Source organism: Castor canadensis, chromosome 2 (assembly GCF_047511655.1).
Source record: "Castor canadensis chromosome 2, mCasCan1.hap1v2, whole genome shotgun sequence".
Lineage (NCBI taxonomy): Eukaryota > Metazoa > Chordata > Mammalia > Rodentia > Castoridae > Castor > Castor canadensis.
In genome coordinates this window covers 138,785,569-138,804,172 of record NC_133387.1, presented here as the reverse complement: position 1 = coordinate 138,804,172, position 18,604 = coordinate 138,785,569, and the positions used below count along the sequence as shown (strand labels likewise).

The 18,604-nt window shown below is 39.2% G+C and overlaps 2 protein-coding genes across 3 annotated transcripts in view; one reads left to right on the top strand and one right to left on the bottom strand.

Moving 5' to 3' along the window:
- Positions 1-18,604, top strand: part of Shc4 (SHC adaptor protein 4) — a 123,944-nt gene that overhangs the window by 67,393 nt on the left and 37,947 nt on the right. For both annotated transcript variants that reach the window (XM_074065907.1, XM_020160548.2), the window contains exons 4-5: positions 4,387-4,506; positions 15,618-15,671. In XM_074065907.1, coding sequence (XP_073922008.1) covers positions 4,387-4,506; positions 15,618-15,671 — 174 coding nt within the window. The remainder of the gene's footprint in view (positions 1-4,386; positions 4,507-15,617; positions 15,672-18,604) is intronic.
- On the bottom strand, positions 10,566-12,294 carry Eid1 (EP300 interacting inhibitor of differentiation 1). Its single transcript, XM_020160550.2, has one exon. The coding sequence runs from the start codon at positions 12,210-12,212 to the stop codon at positions 11,652-11,654; it is 561 nt and encodes a 186-aa protein (XP_020016139.1). The 5' UTR covers positions 12,213-12,294; the 3' UTR covers positions 10,566-11,651.

Here is an 18,604-nt window from a genome sequence, read left to right as displayed (position 1 = left end):
CTGAACCCAATGTCATTCATTGTACTAGGGTGACACAGGAAACTGCCAAATGGCCTATTACAAATTCTCCATTGTTGGTCTACTTGACAGAACCCAGGACTCCAAAACAGTGTCTAGAGTCCTCCTTCTTCTCGACATCTCTAGAATAGGATGTTTCAACTGCATCATGCCAACAAATAGGCTCATTCATTAAAGACATTTCTTACTGTAGGAGTAGGGATTCTCCACCTGAAAACAAAACAGAACAAACCTGGCCACCATCTTTTCAGAAAATAAGCTTGCAAAGAAAAGCAGAAAATTTTGAGATAATTTCCTTTGATAATTTAGCATTTAGTAAGTACTTAGTATATATCAGCAACACTTCCCAGCACTTTAAATTTTTTAGACTCTTCTTTTCCGAGTGTTTTTACTGCAGTAAAATACACATAATAAAATTTACTATCTCAACCTTTTTGTGTTTGCATGTGTGGTACTGGGGACTGAACCCAGGGCCAGTGCATCCTTACAAGTTCTCTCTATAACTGAGCTCTATCCCCGGTCTCACCTTAACCATTTAAAAATGGTACTGTTTTTCTATCCTCCATCATTCTGTATTTGCTTTAATATTTACTATTTCCTTCCTTCTGCTACTTTGCTACCTTTGGGTTTAGTTTGCTCTTTCTCAAGTTTTTTTTTCTTCTGTAGCATTGGGAGTTGAACTTGGCCTTGCACTTGCTAGACAGGTACGCTAACACTTAAGCCATTCACCAACCCTTTTTGTGTTGGTTATTTTTGAGATAGGTCTTAGCTTATGCCTAGACTGGCCTAGACCACAACCATCCACTTTGTGACTCCCTGTGTAGCTAGGATGACAGGCTTATGCTATCATGCCTAGCCATTGGTTGAGATGGAATGTCACAAACTTTTTGCCTAGACTGGTCTCAAACCACGATCTTCTCGATCTGTAATGCCCAAGTAGCTGTGATTATAGAATTGAGCTACCATGCCCAGCCTTCTTTCCACGTTTCTTAAATTATAAAGTTAAGTTTTTTTATTTTAAATCCTTTTTCTTTCTTAATGTAAGGGTTTATAGCTATAATTTCCCTCTTAGTATTGCTTTTTTGCTATGTGTTGTAAGTTTTGATGTGCTGTGTTTTTAATGCTTTGTTAATCATCACAAGAAAACTACACAGATCCAGATGTGATGGTGCTTTATCTATAATCCCAGCACTCAGGAGGATAGTGAGTTTGAGGTCAGCATGGACAATATAGCAAGACCTTATCTCAATAAATAAATAAATGTCCTGCATAGGTCCTAGTATTCCCCATTTTACAGATGAGGAACCTGGGGCCCACTGGGGTTAAGTAGCTTGTCAAATGATCCAGTAAGTCTTCAGAGATGTGCTGGGTTGAGTCCAAGAAATCTGACTCCAGAATCCACACTCTCAACTGTGATGCTTTCTGCCTCTCTAGCCTACCATCTCTCCCTGGATCAGGGAACCAGAAACTACTAAAGGACCAATTGAGTACAGTTGGGATCTCTCTTTGATTCCATTAGATTTGTGGGCTATTTCATCATAGGCACTTTGGAAGGCTTAGCATCCACCTACTTATGTGATAGCTTTTGAGTTTTGAAGTGTAAAAGCTAACGAATAACCAGAAGAACTGGATGTTCCCGAGAGGCTATGTGATTGGGAGTTAGAAGAGCCAGGAAGCTATGTCTGTACTGATAAATAAGTTAATGCCAACTAACATCTCCCTGTCTTAGTTTTCTCATTTGTAAAGCATAGATGGATAATCATCCCTTATGGCTGACCTCTTTTAGTGAAAGTTTGGAACTATCTTATCCTGTCTCTCCTTTCTTTTCCCTTTACAATTTCTCTCATCAGTTTCTATAAAAGAAATCCTGTAGTGAAATTGTCAGAATTTATTTAAAACATAGCAACTATAATCACAGAGTTTGTTAGCACTTCACTGTGCACTGTGCATTTCCATATACTTTATAACTGAATTTGATTCTTTCAAGGTCTCCCATGGCTAGAGGTAGAAGGATGGAAGTAATGCTATTCTTCCTATTTTGTAAACAAAGATGGTGAGAGGAGTTCAGGGGGATTTCCTAAGGTCCCTCAGCTACTTAGTAGCATACCTGAAGTCCCTTGGCTGGTTAACAGTTTCCTGAAGTCCCTTGGCTGGTTGACTCCAACCTGTGTCACTGCCAGTCCTGCATGTTTTCTGCTCTGCTGGGTTTGCCTGAAAGCCATGTGCTTGCTTTTTCTTCCATAGGTTACTTAAATGTCAACTTATTTTCTCATAATGAAATAAAAGCATTTGTTATATTTTATATATTTCTCAGGAGGTTAAGTTTATTATGAGGGCAAAATTAAGATGATTATGTAAAATCAGAGAACAGAAGGGTGGAACAGGTCCTGGGGGGGGTGGTGGGTACCAGTGGGAGGGGGGGAGGAGGTGGGAAAAGGGTGTGGGAGGGTGAATATAGTGTAAATACTATGTACAAATGGAAAAGTGATACCTGTTGAAACTGTTCCAGGAAAGGGGGAAGGAGTGATAAAGGAGAATGGTGGAGGGGGTAGATTCAAATACAATATATTATGAATTTTTGTAAATGCCACAATGTACCATCACCCAGCAAGACAATGAAAATTTTTTTAAAAGATGATTATGTAACAAATAACTGAATTTTCAAGTGTGAGTAGTCATATATAATAGCTATTTAATATATTTTTTAAAACTACCATGGAAAAGAAGCTCTAGGGAAGCAAATGAGCTATTTGCTATTAAATACAACTTTGGGAGATACAAAATCCCTGAATTGTGTGGCTTATTTTGCCAAGGACCATATGAAGATCAAAGAAAGACCAAGAGCCAACTTTATTATAGAGTGATATCTACATTTGGGACAATTTGTTACATTCGTACTACATTTTTAGGATATGCTTAGAGTTTTAAAAAATAGCTATCCATTGAATTTCAACAATGTATATTTGTTTGGTGTGGTGCCATAAGGAATCAAATAAGAGTTACATATAAGTAAAACCAAAAAAGATAAATTACATTTTCATTAATTGTCTCATATATTGACCCATATATTGGGGAATCACTGATTTTCTATCCTCAGCTGGTCCACTTTCCAGCAGAGGATTCAAGACTTAATCCAAGCATCCCTCACAGTTTTGAAATATCTCAAACTAATTCTTAGAATCTTAGCATTGGAAAGGACGAAAAGGATGATGCTGATGATAACAACAATAAAGGCTCTCATGAATCCAGCCAAGCACTATGTCAGATGTTTTCCACTTATTATCTGATGTAATCTTCACAACAGCCCTTACCAGGTAGCTACTGTTTTCCTTTTCCACTTTTTATACAAAAGGAAATTGAGGCTTAGAAAGATTATTTGTCAAGGTCGTGCAGCTGGCAAGTGATACTTCTGCTTGAGAGAACTGGCCAAACCTGCCTCTCACCCTGTGTTTGGGATCTCTTTCCCCACTTACGACTCCAGGGCCTTTGTAATTCCTGAGTGCCCCTTACTCTTCCCTAAGAAATGCCTGGTCAACTTTTTCAACTTAGTTTCTCGTAGTAAATTCTGGCAAACCATCTTTATTAATGAGTTAATGTGGAATGAGCTAATCTCTTCCTAGACATATTTGTTCATTTTCACAAGGAACTTCTGGAAATAATGATGTACCTGAAAGAGCTGCCAGAAGTCAAATTTCAGGCATTATGGTTGTCTGAATGTGAAGATTAGGCTGGTAGAGAGAGCTTTTAACTTTAGCATTGCGAGGAGGCAGGAGAAAGAGAGATGGTGTCAATAAAGGGAGCAGCTACTTTTCATCTTCCTTCCCTTCCCTTCCCTTCTTTTCTCTCTCCACCTTTCTCCTCCCCTCCCATTTCCGTTCTCTCCCCTTACATCCCCTCTCACTCCTTTTCCTCTCCTGTCCCTTCCTTTTTTTTTTTTTTTTCCAGTGGTGCCAGGGCTTTGTGCATGCTAGGCAAGCACTTAACAACTAAGCTACAGCCTGAACCCCCACTGGCTTATTAATTTTTCCTTTTTTAAGATTTTCATTGAAAAGGACTTATGAGTTCAGTTGGTCTAATCTCTCATAGGAATTTGTTTGTGTAAAGGAGGCCTCTACTCCAACATTTCGGGGAGAAGGAAAGCATGAGAAAAGTTCTGAGACTCCAAATTTCACTTGCTAAAGAATTTCCTGAGTTCCAATTTATAAAAAAAAATGTTCTTAACAAAACCAATTTCATCTCATTTGATTTATGTTAACTATCTAGGAGGAATATGAGTTTTGACCCATTTTTCACATTTAAAAACATGACCATAACGTTTAAGTCTGTAACAAAATCTGTAACTTACAGTGTTGTTTGTCATTGTTAAAGGCTCCAGTTAAGTTCCTATCAACTGTTCTTGGCAAAAGTAACCTTCAGTTTTCTGGAATGAATATACGACTGACCATTTCCACATGCAGTCTCACACTGATGAATCTGGACAACCAACAGGTAAGACAGTGAATGTCATTTATAGTTTACCATACCCATTTTTCTGGAAGATTGGGGATAGTAAAGAGTATATGGTATCAAACAGAGTATGCCTGCAATTTCATAAGCCACAAAGGAAAAAAAATATGCCCAGGACGTACGCATAATAGTAATTAGAGTAACAGTGTTACTAACTCACCATTGGGACATTTAACTGTCTACAAATACGTGCTTCTACCTGACTGGTTTTGTATGAAGAACTAAGGTTCAAAAAATACAGTAAATACCATTTGGTAACTAATGTTCCTGAGTTGGTTATTGGACTTGAGTGTAGATGAAAAACAAAGAGGGAAGGTGATGTTAGGGTTAATGTTGTAGCTAACTGAAATTTAAGCAGAAAAATATTTTCTTCCAACTATTGAGTTGAAAAGCTTTCTAAAAGTTATTGTATAAACAATTTTCTCCTTTCATGATTTATGATATATGATATACCTGAATTTTTATTGTGAATCTCATTTATTATAGAACAGCATTGGTGAAGTAAATGTAAAAGCTATACAGATGTTGGGCGAAATCTGTATCTAAACTACAACATTCTTTTAGACTTGCTCTTTAATCTTTAGCTAAATTTCTTATATATCATGTTATTTATGTGATAGAGTCTGATTTTTCTCTGTGTCTAATATGTAGTGGTTTGAGGTTCTTAATATTTAGGGTTTTACAGTATGGACTCATAATGGAGGGCATAATGTGCCCTGGTAATGACAAAACACTAAGAGACATTGAAGTCATATAGTGGGTGAAATGATGGCCTTGTCACTTACGAGCAAGTTACCCTACCTCTCTGAGCTTCAGTTTTTCTCAGAAAGCTGAGGATCATAGAGTTTCTGAAAGGGTGGATTTATTTAGGGGGTTAAAATTGATAATGGATGTAAATCACTTAGCACAATGCCAGTTACATGGTACCTAATACTATTATTTACTCAAACAGTTTTTCTCAGAGTTTTTCATGTATGTACCCAGTACTTAACAGGAAAAGCATAATATAATATATAGAATTATAAAATTGTCAGTAACATATAAGTACAGGTTTTGAGGGCTGGCTTATTTTCTAAATTCAAACCCACAATAAATTAGATTGCTTATGCAGTAGTTTAGAATACCTTAGAGGAAAATGCTTGATATGAAATAATGCAAAACAAATTCCTGTCTGCTTGGGTCTTCATTGATTACTCAAGAGAGGTGGTATCATTGACATAATGACAGCATAGCATTTTTGGCATTAGAAGATGCAGCACACCTGGGTGGAAGGCGAAACATTTATTCAGTCCTTCACATGCTTTGACCTCAAGACATCTGTAGATGTAAAAGTTAGTTTTAGTTGCATTTTTTAAGTAAAATTTTTATTAGGATATATTCATTATGTGGGGGGTGGGATTATAGTGACAATTCTGATTAGACTTATATTGTACATTATCTACATTTCCTCCATTGTCTCTCTCCCATCAGCCCCCTCCCCACCCCACTTAAAGCAATTGCAAGAGGTTCATAAAATAGTTTTAGTTTTTACCCATGTGTATGGTACCATAGAGGCTCAATGCTTTTTAGTCATGTGATGTCCTGAATATTGGAGACCTTGAATTAAAGTGTTTTGAAAGGGAAGAAGAGTAGGTAAAGCTGGAGATGTCATGATGATAATCTTATGTGCAGAATCTTTTCTGCACATTTTTAAAATGGCCTTCCTATGGTGTGTCTTAAGCGAATAGGGGAATTTGAGAAGAATAGGGTTGTGGTGCATATGGGATACAGTTTATTCTAATCCCCCTTTTTCCTTCACTACTCTCCTTCATGCCACAGTGGTTAGAGATGATATGACTACATGCTAATAATCTTTCATTCACAACAGAGGTAGGGACAGGGATCATGCTTAACTCCAACTGCTAACAACTATAGTAATGATGTGCCTTTGAGAGCAACTCCCATCTTTTCTGTGCTGGTGGCATGGAATGGGGATGGGCTCAGCCCAATGCTGGAGTAGGGACCAAAGTTAGAATCTCTCTGATCTCAGACTGAGGGGCAGATTTTGGTTTTTTTTTTTTTCATCTTTGAACATTCTCTTTTCTTTTTTTTTTTTCATTTTTCTTTTATTATTCATATGTGCATACAAGGCTTGGTTCATTTCTCCCCCCTGCCCCCACCCCCTCCCTTACCACCCACTCTGCCCCCTCCCTCTCCCCCCGAGGGGCAGATTTTGGGCTATTCTTTTTGGCATGGAGGAATGACTGAAACAGTATGTTTGTGTAAGGAGAAGTGCCACTGTGGATTCTTCAATTCTAGGAGGTTTATAATCCTGATAAGGACACCTAAAGTGTTTTTGGGACGAGGCAGCAGAGAGAGAACGAGCCCTTATGGATATTGCATGAAAAAGGCTTTACTAATTAAATCCTTATTGAAAGTTATCCCAGGAAGTTCTAAGATTGATACAAAAAAAAAATTGCCTTTTCCACCCCCTTAACTTCTACGATGTATTTTGGACCCAAATCACAAATAGGTTAAATCTTTTGTGGACCTAGTCATAGATGATAGCAGCTATTGTTCATTGGTTCATGTGTATCTTCAGCCACTAAGACCATGGAGAAGACTTATTCATGGAGAAGATGTTTCACAGACTCTCAGAAGCAGAAAATAAAATTATATTAAATATAAAATGTTTAAGAAATTACCATTTTGGAAAGGCAAGTTATAGGAATTCCTGTATATTCTTTAAGTTTTAAGTATCAGGCCTTCTTGACATACTTTAGTCTAGTATTCATCATTCATGGGGAGTATGTTGCAAGTCCCCTAGATAGTACCAAAGCATATACATGCCGTGTTTTGCTCTTACTGTAGATCTTAACCACCTGAGCATAATTTTTTTTTCTTTCCTTAAGTCAGGAACTTCTACCTTTTCACTTAAGAAAAGAAAGCACTATATTGCTACTTTGGCATATCCGAATTGTCAGCATCACTAGACTTGTCTTTGTGGCCAATATCAAGTAAAGTAAGGATTGCTTGCACAGAGATACTAGGATAGTCAATCTGATACCTGAGAGGGCTGCTAAATGACTATGGGGCAGGAAGAATATAGTGTGAATATGTTGGGTAAAGGATGATTCACATTCTGACTAGGATGGAGCAGGATGACATGGGATTTCATCATGTTAATCAGAACTGTGCGCCACAAAACTTGTTTATTTCTAGAGTTTTCCATGTAATATTTTCAGACTATAGTTGACAAGTAAATAAAACTGAGGAAAGTAAGGTTATGGATTAAGGGAGACTGTTTTAGGACCTTAAACAAAGATGTCAGTCTAAGTAGCTCCCTCCTCTAGTCTTTTTTTTTTTCTTTTTTGGCAGTACTGGGTTTGAGCTCAGGACTTCACACTTGCTAGGCAGTGCTCTACCACTTGACCCAAGCCTCCAGCCCTTTTTTGCTCTGGTTATTTTGGAGATACAGTCTTCCCCCCGCCACCAAACCGTCTCCCTTCACCTGCCCCCAGCCACGCCTGGACTGAGATCCTATTTTAAGCTTCCTGCTGTCACTGAGATGACACACATTTTTCATATTGAGAGGGAGGCTCCCAAACATTTTTTGCCCAGTCTGACCCGGAACTGCATCCTCCTGATGCAGTCTCTCGAACTCCCTGCCTGGGATGGCCTGGAATCTTGATTCTCCTGATCTCAGCCTCCCAAGTAGCTAGGATTACAAGTGTAAGCAAGGGTGCTCAGTGTCATAACTCACAAACTCACAGATACTAAATTGAGAAGGGCAAGAAAAATATGTGTAAAATAGTTAGAAAATGGATGCATCAGCTTATCTGTAGGAGGAGAGATAACATAATTATCTAGAGGCCAACTCTTGGGGATATACCCAAAAGACTGTGACACAGGTTACTCCAGAGGCACCTGCACACCCATGCTTATTGCGGCACTATTCACAATAGCCAAGTTATGGAAACAGCCAAGATGCCCCACCACTGACGAATGGATTAAGAAAATGTGGTATCTATACACAATGGAATTCTATGCAGCCATGAACAAGAATGAAATGTTATCATTCGCTAGTAAATGGATGGAATTGGAGAACATCATCTGAGTGAGGTTAGCCTGGCCCAAAAGACCAAAAATCGTATGTTCTCCCTCATATGTGGACATTAGATCAAGGGCAAACACAACATTGGGATTGGACTTTGATCACAAGATAAAAGCGAGAGCACACAAGGGAGATATGAGGATAGGTAAGACACCTAAAAAATTAGTTAGCATTTGTTGCCCTTAACGCAGAGAAACTAAAGCAGATACCTTAAAAGCAACTGAGGCCAATAGGAAAAGGGGACCAGGAACTAGAGAAAAGGTGAGATCAAAAAGAATTAACCTAGATGGTAACACACATGCACAGGAAATGTGAGTCAACTCCCTGTATAGCTGTCCTTATCTCAACTAGCAAAAACCCTTGCTCCTTCCTATTATTGCTTACACTCTCTCTACAACAAAATTAGAGATAAGGGCAAAATAGTTTCTGCCGGGTATCGAGGGGGTGGGAGGGAGAAGAAGGGGGCAGGGTGGGTGGTAAGGGAGGGGGTGGGGGCATTGGGGAGAAATGACCCAAGCATTGTATGCACATATGAATAATAAAAAAATAAATAAAAAAAAATTATCTAGAGGCCAAGCAGGCAAACAAACTGTCCAGGTACAAGAGAAAACAGTGTTGTAAGCACAATGGTAAATGAAAGTGCTTCTTGCCACTACACTGAGGAGACAACACAGGGAAATGTGGCAAACCAAATACCTTGCCTGTCTGAAGGTAAATCAAATGCATTTTGTCATATAGGACTAGTTAATAACTGCCAGACAGTTCACTTTTACAAAAAAAAAAAAAAAGGTGAAAACCTGAGTTTTTAGCTATCTCTGGATTGAGATGTTAGTGTTGCACTTAATTGTCACAATATGTGAAGTAAATCCAGTTATTTTCAGTTTGGGACACAAGCCAGAGAAATTAAGTGTCTGAGTTAATTACAAGAAATCAAATTTGAATCAGGTATACTGGTTCTACTCTTTGATAACTTTTAATATTAAAGTTAGAAAATGGTAACATTTTCCGTCTTTAGTAAATAGGAACAAGTATTAATTTCAGTGGTCTCAGTTTACTGTTTTTAAGGCCAACAAGCCAACCATCAGTCAGTTGCAGATTCCAGGTCTTTTCTGCAAGATGAACTTTCAAATGCAGCAGGGAGGGGTTTTTCCCTCCTCCTCTTGTTCCCTACTCTGTCCCAGACAGAAACAGAATCACTTTGCAGTTTGTAAAACTATTTTTTTTTCTGAGCCCATCTTAAATTGGTGGTAAATCCAAGTGGCCAGTTTGGCATCCCCCTTCCCTCACAAGTACTGTTAACTTACACTGCACACATTAACTGTCTACTCATATACTCATCTGCCTGCAGCAATAAGCTACATGAGAAAGCAATAGGTGCTTTCTCATGCACCTATTGCTTTCTCATGTAAGAGACAGTAGGATTAAGAACCAACATTTTATTTCCTATCCAGTCTTTCCTCATCTCTCCTTCCCAAGGAAGCTGGTGTCTGAGTGATTTTATCCTTGTCACAGTCCTGTATTTTGTAGGACTCCCCCGATACCCTCTAACAGACAAGATGTCTATAAAAAAAAAAACAGCTCTGAGTTGTCTTACTATACAGGCTCTGTCCTTTACTGCCATCAAGGAACAAGAGCATCTGGAACCTTTTAATTGATCATGACAAGACCTGCTGATATCCTTATTTTGTTTGGCATAGACTTCCAGTAACTCTCATGGAACTTCAGTATCTTACTAAAATAACCACAGCAACATGCTCATTGATAGGGCAGCTTTTTCTATGTTGGCAAATTCTTATAGGCTACATACTTAATTTGTAAATCAGGTGTTTGAAATTGGATCATTTTCCCTTATAAACATGGGTTATTTAAATCAGTAAATAAAATTGTTTACATCAATAAAAAAGCAGCATGCACAAAGTATGTATGCAATACTATTAGTCAAAGAAAATACACAGAACAAGAAATTTTATTTTCTCCAGTGCTGGTGCATTAGGAATAGCAAGCTTAATTAGAGGAGGAGAGAGAGGGAAACTTCAGATACTGAGGTGGATTTCTGAGCAGGTTTAAAACCTTCACAGTTTGATAGGATAATAAAATCTTTTAGATATACAGCTTTCCTTTTACTTGAGAATTTTCACTAACAGTTCTGACAATGTGATATTCAACTAGTCTTTCCACGTAAGTTAAACGAAAACAGCAAGCAAAGCAAAAATTCCCTAGTATAAGGGTATTAGAAATAGTTTGTCTTCTTTGTATTTTCACATACATACACTTCAATGTCTAAATTTGAAACTTTTAAAAAAGACGTCTTAATTTTTGACCTTTAAAAGCAGTCAGGACAATGGATTTTCCTGATTATAGATCACAGCTTTATAAATGATCAAGATAAATATACTAACAATATTTCAGTTGCTCTTGGAAACACATTTTAAAATAATAGCACATGTGATACACCTATCTGTATTTAATTTTCTTCTCATCCTTTTAGGACAATGAAGACTATTCAACTTATCTTACACCACAAACTTAGCCTTTGATAACTATGACTTGGGTAGATTACAAAGTAGAATTTCGAAAGTCTTCTCAACAGACTTTCAGTCCACATTAACTCAAAGATATCTTGTGGATGTTCTTCTTCTCATTACATAGCGTCAGTGGGCTCTTGAACTGGCAGTTTGTCTTGGTCATGATTTACTCTCGCAAAACCATCTTTTACAGTGGAACATATACAAAAGATATCTTCCCCAATGCAAGGAAAAGAATCTCCATCAATGACAAAAGTCACAGCCATCCCAGGACATTCTTGAAAACAGATTTTAACAGTCCTAAGATCTCTTCTTTTTCATGATTCTTTTCTCTTTTCACTACTGTGCAGTCACTGTTCTATTGTCTTCTAATCTAATAAAACAAAAAACAACTTTTTTTTTGTTTGAAGATCGACTTTTTCACTGGCACAGAACTGTTTGGAATGAACCCAAAAGATAGCGGAATGATGGCTCTCTCCTCGAGTAGCTTCCTCCTCTTCCATCAGCATTTACTCTCTATCAATAATTTCATCACAACCGAGTTCTTCGGTCAGACGATTGACAACCATCAGGGAAAAGAGCTCTTCGATGAAAGCTAACTGGTCAAAGGGGGTCTTCCCGTAGTGCAGTTGAAACCCGCCATCCAGGGCAGCTTCCCGGGCTCGGGATGTTCTCAGGAACATCTTGTTGGCTTCCTCGAGGGCGGCGGAGACTCTGTAGCCCGCACCCCTCAGCGGCTCCTCTTCGGGATAGTCGTAGTCGTCCTCCCAGTCGTCAAATTCCTCATCTTCGCTCTCCAAGTCTGGGCCCGGCTGCTCCCCGGGGCTGGGCCCGTTCGCTAGGCCGCGTTTCGCTCTCGGCGCCGCCATTGGGTGGGCCGCCGCCTCCTCCTCCATTGGGCCTTCCTCCTCCAGCTGTGGCGCAGCCCCGCTGCGGGAGGGGTTCAGGGATGGTTCCCGATTCCCAACGCCTACCTCCATCTGCGGAAGGTCTCCCTCTCCAGGCATCACATCCATCTGCAGGTCACTGCACTCCTCATACAGCTCCGACAGTTCTGCCATTTCAGACATTGTGGAAAAAAGCTCTCTCGCAGAACGCTTTCGGCAAGGCAGGAGATGCGCGGTCGTGCAGGATGCGCACGCGCGAGTTCCGCGCGCTTGCGTCATCCCAGTGCGCATGCGTGCTACCCGAAGGACGCCTCCGCTCGGCGCGCCACTCTGGCTGGAGCCGCTTGCGGTTCCCCAGGGAACGTTAGCGGCGTGGCTCGATGGTTTACCTCTCGATTGATTCGAACCTTTTATCCGGAGGTTGTATGAAAGGGCATTAGTTGGGCTTTGCGTTTCTCAACGGTACTTCTGCGTATGATGCTGTCAACTGGAAAATACGTGGTCTCCATAGCAACACTTCAGACTCCGCCCCGCCCCTCCTTTCTTCTTCCTCGCATTGACAATCGCAGCTTCCCAAGGTTTAATTACCTGTCATCCTGGCGCTCTGAACTTCCAAATACGCATCTTCAAAGTAGATAATATCTGTCATCGCAGACCAACATATTAAGAAATGATCCGTTGTTAACTACAGTCACAAGTATTTAAAAAAATATAAGTTCACGACAGGTAAGTGTACACACACACACACACACACACACACACACAATTATAAACAGGGAAGTTATTATCCTTCCCGAGAATAGCTATCTTATCTATCAAGTTCTAGTGGTCCCATTTCTTTTCCCAGGAGCTAACTTTTCACTATGTTCAATTTGGTGTGTACTCTTTAAATCCCTTTTCTTTGCGATTACATGAACCTTTACTTGTAGGAAAAATATCTTGTGTTTTACATAACTGTCTTCAACTTGGGGGAAAAGCCTCAGCAATGTTGTGAAAATTTAGCTTTGATCCTGTTTTTTCATTTAGGTAACTATCCTACAGTGGACCTAACTATTTAGACATTATAGACAATGGGTAAATGAACATTCACTTGTGCCAGTGTTTTCTAGAAAAATGAGAAAAGGTGTAATTGTAGATCATGCATTCACTAGTTTAAAAAAATACTATCAAACTGTTCTCCAGAGTTGCTGTACAAATTTAAGCTGTAGTCAGCAGCATTTGAGAAAACCCACAGCCCTACCACACATTGTTTTATTGAACTTTAACAATTTTATCAGTCTAATGGTATTTTCTCTGGTTTTTTTCCATAGCTTTAGTTTTGAGGTTATCTTTCTTTTTTTGTTAGACTGCAAATCATGTCCAATTTATTAATGCATTTGTCATTGGATCCATACTTAAGAAAGAAAAGATAAAAGTTCAACCTTTTAACTTTGAGATCTCTTCTCATTCATCTTCTCCTTCCTACTTGAGTTATACTGTCGCGATAACTTGATGGTGGAGTATCATGAAGAGTTTACTCAGTGTGTGAAGTAGTGCCATGGCTCTGCTGTTCATTTGTCACTTGCTGTTTACAGCGGGCAAATGGCCCCGGGTGAATTACGAGTAGGTATTACGCACATGCTGCCACCTCTGCAGCGCTCGGCTCTTCACTCCTCAGACCTAATCACGGCTATTTTGGTCTTGATCAGCAGTAATTTTTCTTTCTCCACCAACTCCTGAACTTACTAATTAGATCACAAAGATGGTCCTTTTTTTTTCTTTTATTCATATGTGCATACAATGCTTGGGTCATTTCTCCCCGCTTCCTCCCCTCCCCTGCCCCGGTCCCCTCCTCTCTTCCCCCACCCCCTCGCTACCAGGCAGAAACTATTTTGCCCTTATCTCTAATTTTGTTGAAGAGAGAGTATAAGCAATAATAGGAAGGAACAAGGGTTTTTGCTGGTTGAGATAAGGATAGCTATACAGGGAGTTGACTCACATTAATTTCCTGTGCGTGTGTGTTACCTTCTAGGTTAATTCTTTTTGATCTCACCTTTTCTCTAGTTCCTGGTCCCCTTTTCCTACTGGCCTCAGTTGCTTTTAAGGTATCTGCTTTAGTTTCTCTGCGTTAAGGGCAACAAATGCTAACTAATTTTTTAGGTGTCTTACCTATCCTCACCCCTTCCTTGTGTGCTCTCGCTTTTATCATGTGCTCATAGTCCAATCCCCTTGTTGTGTTTGCCCTTGATCTAATGTCCACATATGAGGGAGAACATACGATTTTTGGTCTTTTGGGCCAGGCTAACCTCACTCAGATGATGTTCTCCAATTCCATCCGTTTACCAGCGAATGATAACTTTTCGTTCTTCTTCATGGCTGCATAGAATTCCATTGTGTATAGATACCACATTTTCTTAATCCATTCGTCAGTGGTGGGGCATCTTGGCTGTTTCCATAACTTGGCTATTATAAATAGTGTCACAATAAACATGGGTGTGCAGGTGTCTCTGGAGTAACCTGTGTCACAGTCTTTTGGGTATATCCCCAAGAGTGGTATTGCTGGATCAAATGGTAGATCAATGTCTAGCTTTTTAAGTAGCCTCCAAATTTTTTTCCAGAGTGGTTGTACTAGTTTACATTCCCACCAACAGTGTAAGAGGGTTCCTTTTTCCCCCCCGAATCCTCGTCAACACCTGTTGTTCGTGGTGTTGCTAATGATGGCTATTCTAACAGGGGTGAGTACACCTCCAGCCTTAATGAGGTAAATCTTGTCTACTTGCTCTTTTTAAAAATTGGTTTAGCTGTTTTGTATATTTATTCTTCCATATTAATTTTAGAAATAGCTTGAAAATTTCCATTAATGACATTGGTAACATTTCTATCAGAAATATAATCTTCTTGGCTAGCTTTACTTACTATTGGAAGTCTTAATGTTTGTGCCTTAGGATAGTTGTTAGTGAATGACTGAAACCAAACTCAAACTGTGAAAAGTAATGAACACAAAATTAGTAAAAATAAAATTCTAAAAGGAAGGGAGAGAATGTATTGGTTAAAATGATGGAACAAATGTTACCACCAGACTTTTTTTCTGTTTTTAACTTTTAGCTCTGTGTTATTTGCTGAAGGAAAGCTTCATGCTCAAGCAGGCTTTTCCTACATAGTAGCAAAAGAGGGCCCCTCAGAAACCTTGAGCGTACATGGTTCTTAATGGCAGAGGGAGATGCTTTCTCTCCTATTCTCCATCTAAGTTCCTTCAAAAAAAATATTGATTGGCTCTGCTGTATCCAGCAAGATGATATTTGCTGATTGGGTATGCCTGGATCATGTGACCATCTAGGTGGGGAGGGACAGTGAGATGGGCTTGTCAAACCCACCCAAACCTCATGGTTTAAATGAGATATTAGCTCTATGATAGAGCTCATGCTTAGTATTCACAAGGTCTTGGGCTTATCCCCAGCACCAAAAGCAACAACTAGACGAGGTTGTTATAGAATGTGGATAGATGCTAATCAAGCAAAATCCAAACAAATGCATAGCTATTACTGTTAAACTGTATATAACTAAGAATAATAATTTATAACATCATACATATGTATTTGTGTTTTTCAGATTATTGCAAATCATCATATGCAGTCTATTTCATTTGCCTCAGGAGGGGATCCTGTAAGTATGGATTCATAAAAGTGCTTTTTTGTAAGAGTTAATAGAACTTTCATGTAAAGCAGTTAGCCAGCATCTTGCCTTTTCTAAATCTTATTGTAATTTGTTAATAACTGCAAATAGCAGATAAGAAAAACTTGAATTGGGCACAATGTTTCCTGCCATTGAATTTAAAAACATTTGGATTAGCACTGGATTATGTTATTAGCCATGGAGTTGTCATCTGATAAGCTTCTGGTTGATAACATCAAAGTCATGAAAGGCAAGTTTGCCTCTCATACCTGTGTTGCCAGTCCCCTCTCAGAATTATTCTCAACACAGAGCTCCAGACAGATTATAGTAATGAATTGATTTGATATATATGAGGGAAAGCCTATTTTCCATCCTTGCTATCGACCAAGGCTACTAAACCTAACCTAGAATAAGCAACTAGGTGTGCAGAAACCCATAGAAAGAATGCTCAGCTAGGGAGAGAGAGATCGTAATTCTTCTCTATCAAGAGGCCATGTTGTGCTCCTTTCGTGAAAACTGCAAGATCTCTCTCCAAGCCTATTTTGCAGAATGGAGTGCCATTCCTCGACTCTACTGGATCATTTATGGACTAGAATGTTTGGAAAGAAGCATTGAAACTGTGGAGCCTAAGTGACTGAACAAGAGACAGGTCCAATTGAGAGAATAGAAACCCTTCTATCTTGCTCTTTTGTGAGATTATGGGCTATTTTTTGTAAGTGCAAGCATATGGAAAGCTTTTATAATTGGTTGAACATCAATGACATAAAAAAAACATTTGGAAGCTGGGCACCTCATGCCTGTAATCCTAGCTATTTGGGAAGCTGAGACCCAGAGAATGTGGTTGGAGGGCAGCCAGGGCAAAAGATTCCCAAGACCCCATCTCTACCAATAGTTGATGCAAGTGATGTGGGAGGCTGAGATCAGAAGAATCATGGTTTCAGGCCAGACCAGGCAAAAAAATTTGTGAGACATCTCAATAGGACGTGGTGGTGTGACCCTGTCATCCCAGTGATGATGATGGAAAGCATAAAATAGGAGGATTGTGATCTATACCAGCCTGGGGGGCAAATTGAGATACCATCTTCAAAATAGCCAGAGCAAAAAGGCTAGAGGTGTGGCTTAAGAGGTAGAGTGAAAGCCTTGAGTTCAAACTCCAGTACTGCTCCCCCCCGAAAAAAAGAAGAAAAAAAAAGAAATGAAGAAAACAATTGGAGAACATATGCAGACCTCATTCTTATCCAGAATGTTTTACCTTCTTTTCTGCAAAGTATTCATTACTAAATATCATCTCCTTCAGAAATGAGCCAATTAAATTTAGTTTAACAGTTGATTTTTTAAATCCGCCACAATGTTTCTCATTTCTCATTGATTAATACAATTTAGAGTAATAAATGATGAGACACATAAATGAGAACTCTAAGATAGGTATGAATGGTGGTAAAAACAAACTAAATATGGCAGTTAGTGTCAGTGTAAAGTTTTTATTTGTTCTAAACTATAGGCTAAGTATTTAATAGGAAGAGCAGCATCCGTGTATCCTAAAGGGAAATAAAGTTATGAAGTTTCTCTGGATGATCATTGCATCATTTACTGACTTCTAAAGTATTTGAGCAAAGTCTTACTTGGGAGTTGGTGTAACTTTCTTGTGTATGAAGTATATAGCTTAATGCTATTGAAATTAGCCCATTCTTAAAAACACTTCAGAGATTACTTGCCTTCATACTGGCTATCAAAAACTAAGAGTACTCAAGTGTGGCAACCCAAAGATAATCTGCCTTCAGAACTTATTTGAAGCATATGAAAGAAAAGCAGCCTTTATGCCAGGCATGGTGGTACATGCCTGTAATCCCAGCACTTGGGAGGCTGAGGCAAAAGGATGGCGAGTTTGAGGCCAGCCTGGGCTATATACATACTGAGTCTCTGTCTCAAAAAGCCAACCAACCAACCAACCAACAAAAAATTCCTGGCCTTTTCAAGATTTCAGATCATTGTTTGTTTGTTTTCTTTTATTGGGTACTCAATTTTGGCCTTGTAGATAGTTATTTTCAAGTGACTGTGTTAATTCCATGATGCCACCAAATAAAACCAACCAAAAGTTATGAGTTCCATTTCTCCCCTCCTCCAAGATAACTAATTGTGTTTGCAGCTATTATGTGAGCCCACTAGTGGATCTGGACCCTGATCTATCCATCCTTATAATCTAGCCTCAACCATGACACCAAGAATTGGATAACAGAGAAGGTCCAATAAATGCAGGCTGAACATCACTGGCATGGTCGTTTCTGTTCCTAACCTGTGATAGCTTGGTCATTGGTGAAGGGAACTGAAGTACTTTTCTTAAGAGACTTAAAGTAATGTTCTGTAAGTGTAGTATGAAAAATAATTATTGGTGTTTGCCCCAAGTTTACTCTTTTCAAGTTTCAAGCGTTGCTATCATTTCAGAATTGGTGTGCAAACCCTCATTTACCCTATGCATGCCCTTCCCAATTTTCTTACTCTCAAGAATCTACTGCTTTTGGTTCCATCTCCATATGCCTTTGGTTCCTTGGTTCTTTCAGTTCACCAAAGCACTGCCCCTGCCAAAAACAAACAGCAAAGAGACTGTAGCCACTGTGGGACAAATTCATACCTGCTGAATTGAGTGGAACCCCGTGAATGATTCTGATTTAATATAGTAATCTGGATCTATGCTAAGCATTGGCATTAGGACCCTCCCCCCAGTAAAGTTTTGCTATTATGTCTAGGAGGGAATGTAGAGTATAGTGTCAGGTCTTGGAGTCAAGTAGACTTGACTTATTTAATGTCTCCAAGGTTCAGGGTCCTTATCTGTGGTGGGGGATGTTCTTGTTGATCATATTGAAGCCACAAAAAGCAAGTATGTCAGTCCCCTCTCACAATTATCCTCCACACAGAGCCCCTGAGGT